The sequence below is a fragment of the Sus scrofa genome, chromosome 5, assembly GCF_054392235.1.
Source record: "Sus scrofa isolate SSC_HxYL_T2T_F1_AM1 chromosome 5, Sscrofa_HxYL_maternal_Yorkshire_Landrace_v2.0, whole genome shotgun sequence".
NCBI lineage: Eukaryota > Metazoa > Chordata > Mammalia > Artiodactyla > Suidae > Sus > Sus scrofa.
In genome coordinates, this window is record NC_139387.1 from 89,165,600 (window position 1) to 89,188,676 (window position 23,077).

Consider the following 23,077-nt stretch of genomic DNA (forward strand, 5'->3'; position numbering starts at 1 on the left):
AGAAAAACAGGACAAAAAATGGGGTGGGTGCAAAAACAATCATCTCTAATTATACCTTCTTAAGTGAGCAAATATTAACAGAACCCTTTACTTTCTCCCTCAAAATCTTATTCTATCTCCTAACAGTCTCATCTCATTGAATGGCATTTCTATCCACCAATCAGGTTAGATAGGCCACAAATCTAGTGATCCACGTTTATTTCTCTCTATACTCAACCAACGTTTTCCTAATAGCTTCCATATTTATACTTATGAAATTTCAGCTTAATTAAAATTTTAATGGGTGTAATATTTTATAAATTAAGCCAATGTTCTCTTGTTTGCTCTTTCCCATTACTCTTGTTTCCTAACAGTCATTTAACTGTTATAACCCTAGAAAGTCCCCCTATAGCAAAGAGAAGATTGTGACTTAGAGGAAGTGCCAACAAGATAGGAAGACAAAGAAAACCTCCTTCTCCAGCTCCTAGTGGTTTGCAAAGAACGGATAGAGGCAGGTAAGGCATGTAGTATACATAAGGGAAAAAAAAAAACCTCTGAGACTGTAAACCATCAAGATTTGGGAATACTTTGTTACAGCAGCATTATCTAGCCTACCCTGACTGATAAAAGCAAAGTACAAATGTAACTTATTCAAAGTAAACTAAGCAAACAATCTTTAGAAGAAATTATTTAAAAAAATAAACATTTAGTGGGGCTTACTATGTGTCATGCTTTTAAGTCTTGTAACAACTCCGTGAGATAGATACCAAACCCATTTTACAGACTGCAGAAAGGAGGCACAGAGAGGGTTAGGTACGTTGCTCAAAGTTACAGAGATGGTAACTGGCAAAGCTAGGATTCAACCCAGGGAATCTATTTCAGAGTCTGTGCTCTTAGTCATTAAGCTATGATACCACTCAAGTAGGAGATACTGAATGTAATTTTCAGGTCGAATAAAAATTTCTGGAAACCTTCTAAGAATCTTAAGATCCAGGGGGACTTTTAGGGCCACCTCTTAATATCTGGCCAGAAGACATCTAATCTATCTTATAACACCACACCAATGGGAAAACAAACCACTACTTTTCAAGGCAATTCACTGAACAAATCTAATTGTTAGAAAATTCTTGGTTCTCTTAAGACAAAAATCTATTTCCTTGTAGCATCCACCTATTGATTTTGATTCTATGTTTTGTCATATGTAGTATTAATCTAAGCCCTCATTCTCACGCCTGCCTTTAAAATATAGGAAAATATATTTCCAAGTGGATAGTTTTCTTCTCCAATTTTGCTCTTATCAAATCCTTATTCAATTAGTCCCACATGTGACAGAGTTTCAAAAATCATCACCAGCCTTGTCACTGTTACATGAACATACTCTAATTGATCTGTATCACTTTACACAGAACTGAACAAAGCACAGTATAATCAGTTAGATAGAGAAATACCCTCAATTTCCTCAATTCCAGACTTTTTATAATGCCATGTACAAGAGTAATCCATATCACAGCATCAATTCATATCGAACTTACTGCCACTTTTATTTGATAATAAAATATGGCATAGTTCCAAAAGAGTATAGAAAACATATGTACAGTTTTAAAAACCAGAATAAAAAGGAGCATCTGTGTATCCACCACCCAACTTTAGAACTATGGCATTAAAAGTGGCTTAAAGCTTCCATACACATCTCCAAAATTGCAACCCTCTTCCTTTTACCCCAAACTAACCTCTAGCTTGTATATTATGTTCATCATTCCCATGCTTTTTCCACTAAGCTTTTACCAATGATGTGTCCCTAAGCAATATTGTTTATTTTTGTTTTTAAAATACTTTACAAATGGAGCCATAATGTGTGTGTCCTTTCTTCACTCAACATTATGTTATTGAGGTTCATCCATTTAAATTTATTTTATACTTTTTACTGTCAAGCTGAGTATCCCCAAACTTTTCCCATATAGTCTTTTTAGGTTAAAAAATAAAAGAATTTTATATTCATCTCTGTTACATAGACTTGACTCAATCTCTTTCATCTCAGAAAACATTTCTTACTAAATAAGAAGATTGAATTGATGTAGAGATATTATCCATACTGCAATCTCTGAATTAGCCTCTAGGATTCCTTTAAACATAGAAGCCCCAAATTTTGAAGGAATTTCTAAGAAACAACTATGCTTCTATGATTTACATGCTGAAAAGAATGATCTCTTTTACATGCTGAAAAGAATGATCTCTTAATATAAATTTAATAATAAAGTTAAATCTTATTTTGTTTGTTTGTTTGTTTTTGCTTTTTAGGGCCACACCTGTGGCATATGGAAGTTCCCAGGCTAAGGTCAAATTGGAGCTACAGCTGCCAGCCCTACACCACAGCCATAGCAAGGCAGGATCCAAGCTGCGTCTGCAACCTACACCACAGGTCACAGCAACACCAGATCCTCAACCCACTGAGTGAGGCCAGGGATTGAACCCACATTCTCATGGATACTAGTCAGATTTGTTTCCTCTACACCACAACGGGAACTCCAATTTCAATCTTATTTTAGGTTCAAAGGCAGACAATACATTGTATTTTGTTTGCTGCAAGTGTAAAGCATTCAGTTTAATTTTACTTAGCAAAGGGATTTCTTTAGTTGCGAGTACCTTCAAGTAATCTTTTGTTAAATTAGCACAGGAAGTCATTATGCCACTTGAAAATAAGGATTTTGTTGTTGTTGCTATTCTAGAGAATATTTTCAGTTAGTAAAGGACCACAATTATTGGACTATGTAGAGGTAACCCCAAATTTCTAGAATCAGAGAATGTGGATACCTATTAAAATCCATTTTTAACTCCCAATCTCTCTTTCCCTCCTCCAGCTCTCCTTCCCTCCCTTTCTCCCTCCCTCCTGTCCTTCTCTCTCTTCCTCCTTCCCTCCTTCTCTCTTTCTCTCTCACACACACACTTCTGAAACTCATAAATACATGAAACAATACCCTGAACACCCTTTTAAAATCAGAGCTATTAGTATTTTGATAAGAGTTTCATTTCTTTTTTTTCCCCCTTCCAATTTCTGAAAGGTTGAGGTGCTAATAAGAATAAACACCAAAGGACAAATGAAAAAAACGGAGGGAAGAGTAAAGACTTTGGTTAATACCTGTGATTATTTGTACAATCTCTCACAACACAAGGACTAAACATGATATGGAGATGTCAATAAGTAACAACCATTGGACAGTAAAGTAAAGGGAATCATTCAAACATTTCAAGTAGAATATCCATATCAATTTAAATCAAGAGGTCCCTCTTATACTGCAGAGTACATGCTGATAAGTATACATCATGATTGTATTTGTTTAAAAGCAAGGCTAGTAACTATGAAAGAATTTATTTTGAATGATAAAAAAAAATGTGGATAACTGGATCTCATCATTCACCAGTAATTATATATGGCTATATGTGTATATCTTTGGTAATATAATTAATTTTAAAGTGAGAGCCATATAAATGCAGCAATTTTACATTTTTATATATTGCTCAATGCACTTTTAGGATATTTAAAAATGTTAAATCATTCCTTCCAACTAAATTTATTTTTTATTTTGGAGTTCCCATCATGGCACAGCGGAAATGAATCCAACTAGGAACCATGAGGTTACGTGTTCAGTCCCTGGTCTTGCTTAGTGGGTTAAGGATCTGGCGTTGTTGTGAGCTGTGGTGTAGGTTGCAGACTCGGCTTGGATCTGGCATTGCTGCAGCTGTGGTGTAGGCTGGTAGCTGTAGCTCCAATTAGACCCCTAGCCTGGGAACCTCCATATGTGGCGAGTGTGGCCCTAAAAAAGCAAAAAAAAAAAAAAAAGAAAAAAAAGAATTTTTATTTTGCTTTATCTTTTGTAAGCAATGCTAAATTTTGTTTTATGTGGTGGATGTAAATAAAAATACTATCAAAAACTGTAATTGCAATGTATACATGTAAGGATAACCTGACCCCCTTGCTGTACAGTGGGAAAATAAAAAAAAAAAAAGAAAAAAAAAGAAAAAAAATACTATCACCACATCTGTACCTGCAAAAAACTTACTTCTGTTTTAAAAATAAATAAATAGGGAGTTCCCATTGTGGCTCAGTGGTTAATGAATCCGAATAGGAACCATGAGGTTGCGGGTTCGATCCCTGGCCTTGCTCAGTGGGTTAAGGATCCGGCGTTGCCATGAGCTGTGATGTAGGTTGCAGACGCGGCTCAGACCCCACTGTGTCTTTTATTAATTAATTAATAAAAGCAAGGCTAGTATACAGCAAAGGACATGTTCAAACACCAATACACTTTCCTATTAAATATAACCTCTCTATCATTTCTATACATTATATGATTCAACCCAAATGTAAGACTATTGGGAAGTTTGGGGGAACATTACCATCTCTTCCATAAAAGAGTATGCAAATCTAAACCTTATAATTATGGTAGAAAGCTAGCAATTTTTATTTTTCACCTTAGAAACACTAATTAAAATCCATTGAGTAGTGTAGTTTCAATTGCCCTGGAAACAGTGTTCAACTATGACCTGAATCCTATTAAGGAAAAAAAAAAAAGCCCATCAGCTAAATGGCAGATAATACCCATACACAATTTGCTGAGGCATATGAAAAAAAAATGTTAGAACAAATACATCTATCCAGTACAGATTTTTACCTCTAAAGTTTGACTTGCCTGGCCTTGGTTAATTCAGACTCCATGTCTAAGGAAGCCTTGGATGTTTCACTTCCTTCCCAATGAGGCAGTGCTACCATTCTCTGTAGCATAATTAAATTGGGAACACAGATAGATGGAAAGAGCTCTAGGGGCGGACATTTCTGAACTCCATACCTCTTAATGATATAAGCTAGTGGGACAAGGAAATCCATTATAAGGCAATCAGAATCCATATGAAATGAAAGAGTGGAATATATTAGAAAACAAGTAAATAGCTAAGCATATCAACAAGTCTTCCAAATTAGGATATGAGAATTCTAGAAGCATGCAGGTGGGAAGTTATGGAAATCAATGAGAATCAGCAATATTTTATAACTGGTATTGTCCTGCCAAGTTTGAGATGTGAACAATAACCTATTAGTAATTATTAAAAGAGAGGTACTTATTGGAGGAGGAAGTTAGGACAGTCTTGATCACTTTTAAAAGAAGCTTCAATGTAACACTAAGATCTGTTTATGCATATTAGCAAAAAAGGTTGGTACCTGTCCTCTGGAGATTCCACTTCCTGAGACAAGCACTACCTAGCATGCTAACTCAGTTTATAAACAACTCTCACCTACTCTACTTTTACTCTGATGCCAGAAATTATATGCGTCTCCTTAAAGCTGGAAGATCTGCCACCTTTTCTGAAATGTGGTTGAGAGATGAGACCCAGGCCCCACTCATGGAATCGAGGTTCTACCTTGGTGCCACTGAGAATATTGGGGACCCCAGTTGCTCTTTCCCTGGCTCATGATATGGAGAAAAGAGAAGCCACAGAGACATGGGCCTGCTGCTTCCTCTCCATCAAGAGCTCAGCTCCTAAGGTGGAAGTGCCACTTAGAGAGCTATGCCATTATCCCTGCCCCAGAACCAGAGCTGAGTGGTGCTGATGTGGCTGGGTGATGATGCTGTGGCCCAGAGATTTTGCCCAGAGAGAGAAGCAAGCTATAAAATAGAGGACTCAGAACCTCTTCCCAAAGGAACTGACTCCATTTCCAATAAAGCCTGGAGAAGTTCAAGGTTAAAGGCACTCTCAAAGACAGTCAAAGTGTGGTGGGAAGCAATTGGAAGGAAACTGATAGATTCATTGGAGATACAGACTAAACTGTAAGCTGGATGGTGGAGAGAAATAGGAAAAGGGACAGCTAGGAGGAACCTTCCCGGGGTCAGAACATATCTTAAATACTGACATTAGGAACTATCCTTTCAAAGGAGCCCAAATTTTACTGCACAGTTTACAGTTTGTGGAGCAATCTGTGTCCCAAGACACTGTTGAATAGAACAATCTGTCAGCAATTGGTAGAGCTTAACAGCTGGGTATGATCAAAGAAAGATATAGACAGAAAAAGCACTGCCAAATCCACTGTCTTCCCAGGGCAACTGCGGGCAAACCCAAGTTGTATCCCTTTAGGGACGACAATATAGGCTCCATATTGCATAGGAAGAAACAGATTTCACTAAAAGAGTATAGTCATTCAATAAACAAGTAAACAAGAAAATAATAGTAAGTTCTGAAAGATGGGGACCAGAATTGTTACAGTGATTATCTAAAATGTCCAGTTTCCATCAACAAAAAAATTATGAGACAAGCAAAGAAACAGGGACGAATGACTCACACACTGAAAAAAAAAAGTAGGCAATAGAAACTGCCTGTGAGAAAATCCAGAAGTCGGATTTAACAGAAAAAGTTTTCCAAGTAGCCATTATAAATATTTTAAAATAACTATAAATAAAAAGTAAAGGAAGGTATGATGACAATGTCATATCAAAGAGAAAATACCAATAAGGAGATAGAAATTATCTTTTCAAAAAGAACTAAACGGAAATTCTGGGCTTGAAAAACACAACTGAAAAGAAAAATTCACCAGAGGGGCTCAATAGTAAATTTGGAAGAAGAGAGAATTAATAAATTCAAAGATATATTGATAGTAATTATGAAATCCAAAAGGAGTTCCAATCGCGGCTCAGCAGAGAGGAGTCTGACTGGCATCCATGGGGACGCAGGTTCATTCCCTGGCCTTGCTCGGTGGGTTAAGGATCCAGCATTGCTGTGAGCTGTGGTGTAGGCTGTGGATGTGGCTCCAATCTGGTGTTGCTATGGCTATGGTGTAGGCTGGTGGCTAAGCTCTGATTTGACCCCTTGCCTGGGAATCTTCATATGCCATGAGTGCAGCCCTAAAAAGACCAAAAAGAAAAAAGAAAAGGAAGAAAAAAGAAATCCAGAGACATAAAGGAGGATGGAGAAGAGATGAACAGATCCTCAGAGAAGTATGAGAACCAGAAGGAGAGAAGAGAGAGAAAAGCAGAAAAAAATATTCCAAAAATAGTGGCTATAAAGGTCTCAAGTTTATTGACAGTGTTAATCTACACATTAAGGAAGGTCGATAAACTCCAAGTGGGATAAATGCAAAGAGATCCGCAAACATATACATGATGGTAAAAATGCTGAAAGCCAAAGGTTAGGAGAACATCTTGACTGCAGCAAGAGAATAATAATTCATCACTTACAAGAGAACTGCAAAAAGATTAACAGCTACCTTTTCTGCAGAATCATTTGAGGCCAAAAAAGCAATGGGATAATATATTCAGAGTGCAGAAAGGGGAAAAAAAAATATCAACCAAGAATTCTAAATCCAACATATAAAAGGCAAAATTAAGACATTTACCAATAAACAGAAACAGAATTTGCTGCTACAAAACCCACTTTATAAGAAATAGTAAAAGAGGTTCAGGCTGCAAACCATTGGTCTCTGACAGTAATCCAAACCTATATTGAAACAGAGTACTAATAAAGTAACTATGTAATTACAAAAAAACTGCACATTTCTTCTCCTCTTAACTGATTTTAAAAGTAATTGTATGAAACAATATATACAATCTATTGTTGAACCTATAACATAATGGAAATAAAATATATTTGCCAATAACAGAATAAAAGAGATGAGTGGGAGCAAAGTTGTATTGGGCTAAGGAAATGGCCCCAAATGTAAATCACATCCACAGAAATAAATGATGGGAACCGGAAATGATAAATAAGAAGGCTAATAAAACCAAGTGTATACATACATCTACACACACACCTACTTTCATTTCTTTCTTCTCTCAGCTTCTTTAAAATACATAAAAGTATACAAAGTAATAATTTTAAAAATGTATTATGGGGATTTCAATATTTAAAGATATAATATGCATAATAATAATAATGCCACAAAAGGGAGTATAGAATATATAGAAGTAAAATTTGTATATTTTACTAAAATTAGGTTAGAACAAATCTCAAGCTGATTCTGATATATTACAATGTATATGGTAACCATTGGAGCAATCAATAAGGAAATAAAATATTCAAAACACTAAAAAATAGTGAAAATGTAATAAAGAAATTAAAATGTGAAATATAAATTAAATTAAAAATATTCAGTTAATCCAAAGGAAAGCAGAAAAAGAGAAAAGAACAAAAAAGTCATGAGACATATAAAAAACAAAAAGAAAAATGGCAGGCATAATTTCAGCTATATCAATAATAACATTACATGTGAATAGTTTAAATAATCCAATCAAATGGCAGAAATTGTCAGACTGAATGAAAAATAAGATCCAATATATGCTGTCTACAGAACACACACTTTAAATTTAAAAAACAAATGAATTGAAAGTAAAAAAATTACGGAAATCATTAAATAAGCAAGCACAAGAAAGCTGAAGTACGTATATAAATATCGGACAAAATAGACTTTAAAATGAAATAGACTTTATGACTTTGAAAAACTTATGGTTTCCAAATGAGACAGGCTGGGGAATGGGAGGATGCACTGAGGGTTTGGGGAGGAAATGCTATAAAATTTGGTTGTGATGACTGTTGTACAACTTTAAATACAATAAAATTCATTGAGTAATTTAAAAATAAAAATACTTTCTCCCATTCTGAAAGTTGTCTTTTTGTTTTCTTTTCGGTTTCCTTTGCTGTGCAAAAGCTTTTCAGTTTGATGAGGTCCCATGGGTTTATTTTTGCTCTAATTTCTATTGCTTTGGGAGACTGACCTGAGAAAATATTCATAATGTTGATGTCAGAGAGTGTTTTGCCTATGTTTTCTTCTAGGAGTTTGATGGTGTCCTGTCGTATATTTAAGTCTTTCAGCCATTTGGAGTTTATTTTTGTGCATGGTGTGAGGGTGTGTTCTAGTTTCATTGCTTTGCATGCAGCTGTCCAGGTTTCCCAGCAATGCTTGCTGAATAGACTTTCTTTTTCCCATTTTATGTTCTTGCCTCCCTTGTCAAAGATTAATTGACCATAAGTGTCAGAGTTTATTTCCGGGTTCTCTATTCTGTTTCATTGGTCTGTCTGTCTGTCTTGATACCAGTACCACACTGTTTTGATGACTGTGGCTTTGAGATATTTCTTGAAGTCTGGGAGAGTTATGCCTCCTGCTTGGTTTTTGTTTCTCAGGATTGCTTTGGTGATTCTGGGTCTTTTGTTGTTCCATATAAATGTTTGGATTGTTTGTTCTAGTTCTGTGAAAAATGTCATGGGTAATTTGATAGGGATTGCATTGAATCTGTAGATTGCTTTGGGTAGTATGGCCATTTTTACAATATTGATTTTCCCAATCCAGGAACATGGAATATCTTTCCATTTCTTTACATCTTCTTTGATTTCTTTGATTAAAGTTTTATAGTTCTCGGCATATAGGTCCTTTACCTCCTTGGTCAGGTGTATTCCGAGGTATTTGATTTTGTGAGGTGCAATTTTAAAAGGTATCGTATTTTTGTATTCCTTTTCTAATGTTTCATTGCTGGTATACAGAAATGCAACTGACTTCTGAATGTTAATCTTATATCCTGCTACTTTGCTGAATTTATTAATCAGTTCAAGTAGTTTTTGGGTGGAGTCCTTAGGGTTTTCTATGTATAGTATCATGTCATCTGCATACAGTGACAGTTTAATCTCTTCTCTTCCTATATGGATGCCTTTTATTTCTTTTGTTTCTCTAATTGCTGTGGCTAGGACTTCCAAAACTATATTAAAGAGCAGTGGTAAGAGTGGGAATCCCTGTCTTAACGGGAGAAAATAGTTTCAAATGATGCAACGGACAAGGGCTTAATCTCTGGAATATATAAACAACTTATACAACTCAACAGCAAAAAAACCAATCAATCAATGGAAAAATGGGCAAAAGACCTGAATAGACATTTCTCCAAGGAAGATATACAGATGGCCAGAAAACACATGAAAAAATGCTCAACATCGTTGATTATAAGAGAAATGCAAATCAAAACTACCATGAGATACCACCTCACACCAGTCAGAATAGCCATCAGTAATAAATCCACATATAACAAGTGCTGGAGGGGCTGTGGAGAAAAGGGAACCCTCCTGCACTGCTGGTGGGAATGTAAGATGGTACAGCCACTATAGAGAACAGTATGGGGGTACCTTAGAAATCTATACATAGAACTTCCATATGACCCCACAATCCCACTCTTGGGCATATATCCGGACAAAACTCTACTTAAAAGAGACACATGCACCCGCATGTTCATTGCAGCACTATTCACAATAGCCAAGACATGGAAACAACCCCAATGTCCATCAACAGATGATTGGATTCGGAAATGTGGTACATATACACAACGGAATACTACTCAGCCATAAAAAGAATGACATAATGCCATTTGCAGCAACATGGATGGAACTAGAGACTCTCATACTGAGTGAAATGAGCCAGAAAGACAAAGACAAATACCATATGATATCATTTATAACTGGAATCTAATATCCAGCACAAATGAACATCTCCTCAGAAAAGAAAATCATGGACTTGGAGAAAAGACTTGTGGCTGCCTGATGGGAGAGGGAGGGAGTGGGAGGGATCAGAGCTTGGGCTTATCAGGCACAACTTAGAATAGATTTACAAGGAGATCCTGCTGAGTAGCATTGAGAACTTTGTCTAGATACTCATGTTGCAACAGAACAAAGGATGGGGGAAAAAATGTAATTGTAATGTATCCATGTAAGGATAACTTGATCCCCTTGCTGTACAGTGGGAAAATAAAATAAAATAATAAAAAATAAAATAGATTTTTAAGACAAAAACCCCTTCCTCACACCACATGCAATAATTAAATTAAATAGATTAAGAGCTAAAAGTACAAAACTCTTAGAAGGAAATTTAGGGGTAAATTTTCATGTCCTCAGATTTGGAAAAGAATATGTCACCAAAAGCATGAGCAAGAAAAGGGAAAAAAAGTAAAAAAATTGGACTTTATCAAGAGCACACGACCAAAAAATGAAACATCAACTCACAGAATTTGAGAAGATACTTGCAAATCATATATCTTCTAAGGGTCTAGTATCCAGAATGCATAAAAAGTACTTACAACTCAACAATAAAAAGACAAATAACCTAATCTAATATGGGCTAAAAAAACAAATTAATGTTTCTCCAAAGAAAATATACAAATGGCCAATAAACATGTGAAAAGATGCACAACATTCCTGGTCATTACATTAGTGTGCTAGTACCACCATAACACCATACCATAAATGGATGGATTAAACAACAGAAATCTATTTTCTCACAGTTCTGGAGGCTAGAAGTCCAAGATTAAAGGGTAAGCAAGTTTGGGTTCTTCTGAGGTCCCTTTCCTTGGTTTGAAAATAATTGCCTTCTCACTGTATGTTCTCACATAGTCTTTTCTTCTATACACGCACATTTCTTTGTGTTGTAATCTCTTGTTATAAGGACACCAGTCGGAATGGATTAGGGATCACCCTAATGGCCTCATTTTAACTAAGGCCCTATCTCCAAATACAATTTCATTATGAGGTACTAATGGTTAAGAACTCAGTATATGAATTTGAGAGGGACCTAATTCATCCCATAACAGTCATCATGGAAATGCAAATTAAAACTATAATGAGATACCACTTCACTAGGACAGATAAAATCAAAAAGTCATATAATAAAATTGGAAAGGATATAGAGAAATCAGAACCCTCATGTACCACTGGCTGGAATGTAAAGAGGTACAGCCACTTTGGAAATCAGTTTTGAAGTTCCATAAAGAATTATAGCATTATCATATGACTCAGTAACTCCACTCCTTGGTATATCCCCAAGATAAACAAATCATATGTTCCCACAAAAATGTGTGCACTAATGTTTATAGCAGCATTGTTCATAATAGTTAATGCAAATGTCCATCAACCAACTGATGGATAAAAAAAAATGTGGTATATCTATATGATGGAGTAATATTCACCCTTAAAAAGGAATTAATACTGATAGGCACTACAACATGGATGAACCTTAAAGATATTTTGCTAAGTGAAAGCTGATCACAAAAAAAAAAAAACCATATTGTGTGATTCTGTTTACATGAAATGGCCAATATAAGAGAATCTGTATAGACAGGAAGTGGATTAGAAGTTGTTTAGGACCATAGGGGATTAGAAAGTTGATAGCTAAAGTATACAGATATCTTCTGCTGGCTATGAAAATATTCTAAAATTGACTGCAGTGATGGTTGTGCACATCTGTGAATATACTAAAAACCATTGGATTTTACATTTAAATGGATGATTTTTACAAGAGTGAATTATATCTCAATAAAGCTGTTAAATCTTTATATACAACATCACACTGATGTATTAGGTGCCTATGGTTGCTATAACAAATCACCACAAATTTGATGGCTTAAAACAACACACTTATTTTCTCACAGATATTGAGGCCAGAAGTCAGGAATTAGTTTCATAAGGTTAAAGAAAAGGTGTGGGCAAGGCCTTGTTCTCTCTGGAGGCCTTAAAAGAGAATCTTTTTCCTTCCCTTTGCCAGCTTCCAGAGGTTACATATATCCCATTGTCTGTGGCCACTTTCTCCATCTTCAAAAGTGCATTGTTCCAATCTCTGTTTCTATCATATAACTTTCTCTTTCATGAGGACCCATAGGATTATACTAGACCCACCTACATAATCCAGGATAATCTCCCCATCTCAAGATCCTGAACTTAATCACATCTTCAAAGTGCTTTTTGCCATATTAGATAACATTCATAGGTTCCAGGAATTAAGATATGGGACATCTTTGGGAAAGTCATTATTCAGTTTACTACAACTGGAAAACTGGAAATGAATGGACATTGTAAATGTTGGACCTAGAAGTTGAATAAGAAAAACAGTTTTCTCTACTACACATAATACTTCTAACACCTCTGTGACCAAATGTTTAGGTTTTTCTCCCATAACAATTCAGTTCAGTTCTCTGATGGACACTGGGTACTCTGTAATTTAACTTAATTCTGACACTATCTGGAGATAGCATCAGAGCCCACAGGTTAAGCCTGTCTCACAAGACTGCCCCCCACTTTACATACCAGTCTCAAGTAATAGGTCCCCAGGTTATGCATACTTCTGGCAGACTTGACTATCAATCAGGAGTTCCCATGACCCCCTCCTTCTATAATTTACTATGACAACTCACATAACTCAGCAAAACTCATACCCATCATTTGTCAGTTTACTGTAAAGGGTATGATAAAGGATACAGATGACTAGCCAGATGAAGAAGTAAGTACATAGGGCAAGGCATATGAGAAGGGGTATGGAGTTTCTGTACCTTCTTTGGACACACCAACATCCCAAGCACCTCTATGTGTTCTTGTTCATCAAACTAGAAGTCCTCCAAACTGTACTTCAGGGATTTTCACAGGGGCTTTATCACATATGCATGACCAATTATTAATTCAGTCTCTAGCTCCATTTCCCTTCCCAGAGGATGAGGGGTGAGACTAAAAGTTCCAAACTTCTAATCATGGCTTGGTCTATCTGGTGACCAGCCCCAATCCAGGAGCCTTTAAGAGTTGCCTTATAAGGAACCCTCCTGCACTGTTGGTGGGAATGTAAGATGGTATAGCCACTATGGAGAACAGTATGGGGGTACCTTAGAAATCTATACATAGAACTACCATATGACCCAGCAGTCCCACTCTTGGGCATATATCCAGACAAAACTCTCCTTAAAAAAGATACATGCACCCACATGTTCATTGCAGCACTATTCACAATAGCCAAGACATGGAAACAACCCAAATGTCCATCGACAGATGATTGGATTCGGAAGATGTGGTATATATACACAATGGAATACTACTCAGCCATAAAAAGAACGACATAATGCCATTTGCAGCAACATGGATGGAACTAGAGACTCTCATACTGAGTGAAATAAGTCAGAAAGAGAAAGACAAATACCATATGATATCACATATCTGGCATCTAATATATGGCACAAAGGAACCTTTCCACAGAAAAGAAAATGATGGACTTGGAGAATAGACTTGTGGCTGCCCATGGGGAGGGGAAGGAGTGGGAGGGATCGGGAGCTTGGGGTTAATGGATGTAAACTATTGCTCTTGGAATGGATTTACAATGAGATCCTGCTCTGCAGCATTGAGAACTATGTCTAGATACTTACATCGTGACACAACAATGGGAGGAAAAAGTATGTATACATGTATGTGTAACTTGGTCCCCATGCTGTACAGTGGAAAAAAATAAATTAAAAAAAAGAGTTCCCGTATTAGAACAAAATATGACCTTATCATCAAGGAAGTTACAATGGATTTAGGAGTTTGTGTCAGAAATTAATTGGGTTAAAGACAAAATATTAGAACAAAATATGCTCCTAACACTCCTAGCACTATGGAAATTACAAAGACTTTTAGGGGCTCTGAGTCAGAAATCAAGGGTGAAGACTAAATATAAAATTCAGAATGTCACAGAAGTGGAAAACCTTAATAGATCAGTAATCACTGAAGAGATTGAAATTGAAGAATTATCTCCTTCAAACTCTGTGAGTCTAGGTGGTTCTACTAGGATGTCAACTAATGTGAGCATTTTTTAGAGATTTCTTTTGCATGCATTGCCAAACGACCTTCTAAAACTCTTTACCACCAACTCTTATCAGGTGTCGTCAACTTCCTTTGTATGTTTCCTACAGGACCTCTCCACTCTACTAAGATACCTCACACACACCTCAAACAACAAACCAAAGCTAAACTCATCATCTTTCACCTCAAATAGCTACTTCATGTGTGGTTTCTTATCTTTATCGGTTTTTTAATATATATTTTAAAAATCCAACCCCTCTGGCTTAAGCCGAATGATAACTTTTCAGTGCCCATATGAAAAAGTCCAAGGGATAGGATCGCTTCAGGAATGGCTGGATTCAGTACTTAAAGGACATCATCAAGATTCTGCTTGTCTGTCTCTGGGATCTGCCTTCCATTCTGTTGGCTCCATTCTCAGACAAACATTCCCTTGGTAGGTTCAAGATAAATACAGTATCTCTACCAATTTCCATGTCCATGTTTTTTTTTAATAGCTCAAAGATAGTTTGCTTTTTTTATAATGATTTTTATTTTTTTCCATTATAGCTGGCTTACAGTGTTTTGTCAATTTTCTACTGTACAGCAAACTGACCCAGTCACACATACATGTATACATTCTTTTTTCTCACATTATCATGCTCCATCATAAGCACTGCAGCACTATTCATGATAGCCAAGACACGGAAACAACCTAAATGTCCATCGACAGATGAATGGATTAAGAAGATGTGGTATACATACACAATGGAATACTACCCAACCATAAAAAAGAACAAAATAGCGCCATTTGCAGCAACATGGATGGAACGAGATACTCTCATACTAAGTGAAGTAAGTCAGAAAGAGAAAGACAAATTCCATATGATATCCATGTCTTTTTCAATAAGTCTTGCAAAAGCTGACTGTGTCAGGTGCATTGCTGTAACCTAGCTTGAAATGTGTCTAGAAGAATGGGGTACACTGAATGGCTCTGCCTGGAGCAAAAGCCCCACTCCTGGAACTGGAGGTAGAGTCAATTCCATCTAGGAACACAAGGACTAAGACTGAGGAGGGGGCAACTTCTGATAGAAAAGAAGGCCATAAGTACCAAGAATACATGCTGAGTGACAACAATGATCACTGTCCCTTCAATGCAGTGTTTCCCGCCTTAGTGAATGGTACCATTCACACACTCAAGCCAGAAACCTGGGAGTCCACCTTTAGGTCTCCTTTCTCCCACTCACTCCATATCCAGCACCATACTATTACCACATTGTTCTGATTCTCTCCCCATAAATGTTTCTCAGATCACTCAAGTTCTCTTTATTTTCACTGTTACTACTCTAGTTCCAAGCCTCCAACATCTCTCTCCTGGATGCTGCACTAGCATTTTAACTGGCCTACCTGTATCCACTTTTAATTCACTCTGATACATGATCTACACTGGAATTACAGGGATCTATAAAAAGCTAAAATCTGAACATGACATGCTCATCTTCTGTCTCTTCAGTGACCCCCTATTCTTCTCAAAACAAAGTGGCCATGGAGTTCTCTTGTGGCATAACAGGTTACACATCCGGTGTTGTCACTGCAGTGGCTTGAGTCACTGCTGTGGCGCAGGTTCAGACCCTGGCTGGGGAACTTCCACATGCTGTGGGTACAGCCAAAAAACAACAACAAAAAAAGAATAAAGTGGCCTCGTGTACCACCTCCTGCACTCTACCCTGAACTATATAATACATTTGACTAAGCCTCCTTAATTCCTTAAATGTGCCATGTTCTCTCTCTCCCATATAGGAATTTCTCATAATGGGTCCTCTGGCTACCCTATCTGCTTGAAACTCTATTCCTCCACCCTGTCCACTAGCACATAGCAAAGTCACATCCATCTTTTAGATCTTGACTTCGACATTGCTTAGTCCAGAAAAACTTTTCTGTTCTCCTTAGTCTGGGTAAAGTGTTCCCTACTAGGCAGTTGTGGGACCCTACACTACCCTATTATAGGGTCTTTTGCACTGTATTATAATGACCATGTATTTGTCTAAATCTTTCAATAAACTGTAAATGCTATAAGAGGGGTAAATATGCCTACCTTGTTCACTGTGGCATCCCAGCATTTCTATCACAGTATTGGTATAATAGGTGCTTGATAAATACTTGCTAAAATTAGGTAACATTTGCTAAGAATTTTCTATATGCCAGCCACTATTTTAAGTGATTTACATGTGTTAATTCATTCAATCAATGAACATTTAACGCAACTTCTAGTTTTACAGACAAGAAAACTGAGCACCACAGGTTTGAGTGAACTGTAAAGGTCATAGAGCTAAAGGTTACAGAACGAGACTTGAACTCAGGCAGTCTGACTGCAGAATCCAAGTTTTTAACCACAATGCTATATTCTTTTGTATATGCAAGCATGCAAAAATGCTGTCCTACATATTTTGAGGAAGACAAAAATGAGAAGGGGAATGGAATAAGAAAGTACACAGATACATAAAATACCCAACAGAGTATTATGTAATAAAGGCTTTCTTGCTTTTAAAAACACACAAACAGTAACAAAATCTTTCTGTTTGGTGAAACAGGATTTGTTCACAGAGAAATATTTCAGTATAAAAATTCCTGAATTCAAATGTGTTTGTGACTCAATTACACAGTGGCAGTTGATATTTATGTTAAAAAATGAAAAACAAAACCAATGAGTTATTCTGGGCACTAAACCATGTTTAAAACTGCTGCATTTATATTTTTCAAATATTTCTCTATAACTACTAACCTTTCCAAGAGGACTAGCTCTTTGACATTTCTTAAGAATTTCCATGCAAGGCCTATGTTTTTCTGCTTTAAAAGGAACAAAGAGATACTATGACTGTCTGGTACTCGGGTCTACAACTTAGTAAAATAAAGGAGATTTCACTCAACATCCCCCTCAAATAAGTTAAATATTAGGAGAAATATTTTATAATTGCATTTAATAACAAAAATATTACTTAGCATTACTGTCTGCTTCAAATGAATTACTTCTCTATTATAAGGACACAATGATATTCAATTTCATTATAACACTTTACAAGGCAGTTAGTCAAACATATAGAGAATAAAAATGCACTTTACATATTTAACTGAATGAAATGCAACAGGTAGTATAATTTGTGGGTCTCTGAGCCCAGCTTAATGAGCTATGGTTACAATAATACACTTTTCAGTGACCAGGAACATCTTCCAAGAGGAACAATGGCCACTTGCTGATGACAATCCAAAATGTTCTTGGTCCTTTCAAGTCTATAGAAGTTTTTTAACGAGTGTAAAAAAAAAAAAAAAAAAAATCTATCTGCTTACAATGGTGGAAAATATTAAGTGAAGAGCCTCTATGCATATTCATGAGAAATATAATGTGAGCAAGTTTGATTTCCCCTATGAAAACTGGAGAGGTGAACAGATTTAATGATACTTACTATTTTTAGGATAGTAAATGTTAAAATAGTCTGAAGAGGAAATATATATAATCTCATTCTCAAGTACTTCAAATCGGTCCAACCACTCAAGAGCGAAAAAAGGCTTACCTTTGGGATTGAATTGGATGACCACTTGTGACTCTGTAATGACTAAAGAAAATGATTAAAAACTTATTTACTAGAGTAAATTTCCAATTTGGGCTTATTTACAGAAAAATTAATTTGAAAAAGATACAAGGTCGACTTTAGGATAATTTGAAAAAAGTGCTCGTATTTTGAAGAAATTTTTAGTAATTTCAAAGAATATATTTTAAAAAATTTTAGTGAGTAGACATTCTTAGAATCAAGATTTAATATAGAATGTAGCAAGAACCCACAATTTGCTTTTCCATTTCAGTCAAGAGCTTATTTCCAAGTTTAAAGTGCCCTCTATATTTTTGTTTCAATAACTATTCCTTAGGAAACCCTTTGTTCATATGTAGCCCAAAGTTGAACTTTCATTCTATCTCATATAAACGGTTATAAACTTTTAATTAATAGAATTTCTATGCATTACAAAATTACCATGTGACCATTTTAACATATATGAAGGTAATATCTGCAAAATCACTAATTACTGTGACTGGTTCCAAATTGATCAAGAGCATTACTCTCTAAACCAAAACTACAAATTTTCTGTAAAATTAATTTTTTCCCTAAGGAAAGGAATAATGGCTAAAAGAGAAAAAAATGATCAGGAGTAACAAAAACAACAAAAACAAAATTAAATGTTCCTGTCTATGAGGGTTAAACTTGGATAATTTAGCCATTAACGGTGTTAGCTGAAGAGAAAGTAATTTTGAGTAGTTACTGTAAAAGGTCAGATGGAAAACAAATTTCGTCTGTGTCAATAGGTTAACAAAATGTTATGCTTGCTGACTCTGTATAAAGAGGGCAACTCAGAGAACACTTGACCTGATTAGCTCATCAGCAGCCCATTAGGAGGTTTTTCTTGGAATGGAAATGGAGAACCCATTTGCACCATTTTTATTACCTTCCAGATTTTTGTATGCTATTGTGAGGCAGATGCTTAGCTACTAGTGGGCACGAGATGTGCAACTACGGCAATATCTGAGTTTTGTTTTAAAGTTTCAGGAACATTGATGGTTTCTAGGTTCAATAGGAAACTAAAAGGGCAAAATATTTCACATAATTGTTACCTTTGTTACCAACTCCCTTGTGTATATACAGATGATTCATTTTCCTCTGTACATCCCAAGATATGATATACACAGATAAATTGTATATATACAAATATATATCATATATAATTTGTACAAATCACTTTAGATACACTGATGAGAAGGAGGAGAGAGAGAATACACATTGTAAGTATTTATTCAATGTTTGTGTTTATCAGCCCCCAAAAAGACTCTGAACTTCTCAAGAAAAACTTTGTACCCCCTAAAAAAACTTTGCACCCCAAGTTCTAACACAGTGCCCGACACGTCATAATTTCAATAAATGTTTTCTGAATGTGTTTTTCTATTGACTGGATATTCACAAATTCCTTTCAGAAGGAATTTATTCTTCTTAACATGGTATCAATAGGCACATCCACATGGGGTTGTCTCTATCTTGCTTCAATCTTGCTTATTTATACCCATTTCTCTACTTCATCTAATGAATAAGAATTAGAAGAGCAGAAAACATCTAAACATCCACATTCCTAAGGCTTGCTTTAGGAATTTTCACTTTTGACTTCTTTTTTGACCCAAATGACTTCTCATGTTATATACACTGTTTAAAATGCTTGTATACAAATAAAGGGCTAAGGCTTAAGTATCTTCTTCCTGGTGTTTAGTTTAAAAAAAATTGTTTGCATGTTTGAATGCTTCAGTTCAAATTCTTTACCTTTTATTGTATTGTATTGTTAGTAGATGCTTACATTTCATTTCCTTGGCTAATTCTTTTCAGTGGAATTAACTATTTAAATGTTTTTGTTGGAGTTCCCGTCACGGCTCAGCGGAAACGAATCTGACTAGCATCCAGGAGGACTCAGGACTGATCCCTGGCCTCACTCAGTGGGTTAAGCATCTGGCATTGCCATGAGCTGCATTGCCATGAGCTGTATTGCCATGAGCTGTGGTGTAGGTCGAAGATGTGACTCGGATCCTGAGTTGCTGTGGTTGTGGCATAGGCCAGCAGCTGTAGCTCCAATTAGACCTCTGGCCTGGGAACTTCCATATGCCATGGGTGCAGCCCTAATAAGACCAAAAAAAAAAAGAACAAAAAAAAGATAAATATTTTTGTTATCTTAGATTTTTAAATGAGTATTAGAATTTGGGGAAATAAATATATAAAATGACAGTGGACCAATACAAAAATTCTGTAAGCAAAGAAAGATATAAGTATAGTGATTAATAATAGTTAAAATCATTTTCATAAAAAATTTATTCCAAGAAGTAATATCCAACAAAACTACAAAAATCATAGATTCTATATGCATATGAAGAAACATGACTTGAAAACAACTAACTACTCAGCCAAAAGAAAAGTGAAAAAACAAAGAAAGGCTATAATAAAGTAAATACTGTTATGTAAATACCTTATACATTACTAGAAGTAAACACTAAAATATCAAAAACATCCAAGAGAAAAAAAATCACTTATGACGTGGACAAGCTTGAGAACTCTCTTGTGATATAAAAGAATCCAAAACATGAAAATGAGAGATATGAAGGACTGTTTCTAAAGAATTGATTGGAAGAAATGGAACAGAAGTGAAAAATAAAGAAATAATAAAATGAAAATTTTATTTAGCTGGTGGGAAAAAATCCTGAAATAAGTAGACCAAAAGGACTTACTGCATAACAGGAAAAAATAATTTTAAAAATTTGTCACTTCAAAATATCCTGGTGATATTTTTTAATTTCAGGAAAAAATATTTGGAGATAAATTTTTGGCCATGCCCATGGCATGTTCCCAGGCCAGGGATTGAACTCACACCACAGCAGCTACCTGAGCTGCTGCAGTGACAATGCTGGATCCTTAACCCTCTGTGCCACAAGGGAACTCTAAGATTCAGATAAATTTTAAAGATTTCCCAAAACCTATAAATTCCAGAAATGGCAGGTTGGGTATTTCATACCAACTCTGATTGCTAACATCATTGTCTTATGAGCATCAAAAACCTCAAAAGATAATGAGGATGAAATAACAAGAAAAACTCTAGAATAAAGTAAATATCTAGAAAGATAAACAGCTACAAAGTTGATTTTTCCCTGAGGACATCTGCTGATCCAGGTGAGATGGAATTGCAATTTAGATGACATCAAGGGGCATGGAGTATATATGTTAAAGTTCAGACTCCTCCTGACCTGAGAAAACAAATAGAAAACAAGCACATTAAACTGAAACTATGAAGTAATGCACCTTCCTAATGATAATCCACACACAGGGAACTTAAGGAGGGTGGGATTTCAGACTGAGAAAATTGTGGAGAGAAAAAGAGAATAAGAAAAATCTATCTCTTACAAATGGTAACCACAAATGAGCTGTTACATAGACTTTGAGCCCTAACTCATATCAATAGGGTGGTCCAGAAAATCCCAAGTTGTAAATTTAGTAGTAGTTTAAAGTGATTCTGAACTGTTTATGCCTCTGGTAAACAAATGCAAATCCTGACTAGAGGAGACAGCTTCACCCTAAGCCCTAGGGAATCCCCACAAATAATTTTTCAAGGACAATTGATAATCAGTAAAAAACAACCAAGCCCATCAAGAAACATGATACCATGATGAGAACAGGAACATACACAGCCAGCACAAAGACATCCACAAAAATACCACATATTTGAATAACTGGGCAAAAATTATATAACAAATAAGCTTATAAGGTTTGAAGAAATAAAGTCAAGATTAAAAATATCTGAAGGGAAGTAGAATCTATAAAATGTGACCCACAAGATTAAAAAAAATGAAAATATATTATCTAATTTTAAAAATTCAGTTGGATGTATCTAGCAACAGACTGAATAAAGCAAGAGAGAATTATTGAATTGGAAAACAAATCTTAAGAAGTTACTCAAGGAGTTCCCGTCGTGGCGCAGCGGTTAACGAATCCGACTAGGAAACATGAGGTTGTGGGTTCGATCCCTGCCCCTGCTCAGTGGGATAACGATCCGGCGTTGCCGTGAGCTGTGGTGTAGGTTGCAGACGCGGCTCGGATCCCGCGTTGCTGTGGCTCTGGCGTAGGCCAGCGGCTACAGCTCCGATTAGACCCCTAGCCTGGGAACCCCCATATGCCACGGAAGTGGCCCAAAAAAATAGCAAAAAGACAAAAAAAAAAAAAAAAAGAAGTTACTCAAAATGCAGCAAAGCAAGAAAGAGAAACATAGAAATTGGAAAGACAAGCAGAGAGACAAAAAAGAGAAAGAGGGAAAAAATTAATTTGGAAAAGGAGAAAAGAGATATATAGCAAAGATAATATTTGAAGAAATAGATGACTGATTATTTTCCATAGATGAAGAAGGATACCAATCTACATATTTTAAAAACTATAATAAAACCAGATAAATCAGTTGAAGCAAATCATGTAAAAGGGATTAATATCTAGAAAAATGAAGAATTCTAACAATCCTATAAGACACTGAAAATTGAGATTGAAAAGGAGTCCAGAAGAAAAATGAGCAAAGCATACGAACAGGCAACTCACAGAAAAAGAAATGTGAATGACCACTATACATATAAAAAGATAATAAACTGAATAGTAATCAGCAAGATGCAAATTAAAATAATAAGATACTAGCCCATACTCACCAAATTCGCAATAATTTTAAAAGTCTGACAAAATCAAATGTAAAAAGATTATAGTGAAGTCAATTATCCTCATACACTGCTGATGGAAGCATGAATTAGTATAGTCACTTCAGAGGAGAATGACAGTATCCATTCAAAGTCAAAATGCTCATACCCTATAGCCCCAAAATTCCTATTTGAGGATTCTCTCCTAAGAAAATATCATCACTGGTGCATAAGAAGACGTTTATTAGCATATTAATTATAATGTTATAATAATGA

At 35.8% G+C, this 23,077-nt stretch overlaps 1 protein-coding gene across 3 annotated transcripts in view; it reads right to left on the bottom strand.

The window, feature by feature from the left end:
- LOC110260784 (uncharacterized) overlaps window positions 1-23,077 on the bottom strand; it is a 566,816-nt gene that overhangs the window by 464,101 nt on the left and 79,638 nt on the right. For 2 of the 3 annotated variants that reach the window (XM_084957372.1, XM_084957370.1), the window contains one exon: window positions 18,126-18,167. The exons of the other annotated variant lie outside the window; for it this stretch is intronic. In XM_084957372.1, the coding sequence (XP_084813498.1) occupies window positions 18,126-18,167 (42 nt within the window). The remainder of the gene's footprint in view (window positions 1-18,125; window positions 18,168-23,077) is intronic. 3 annotated transcript variants of the gene reach the window in all.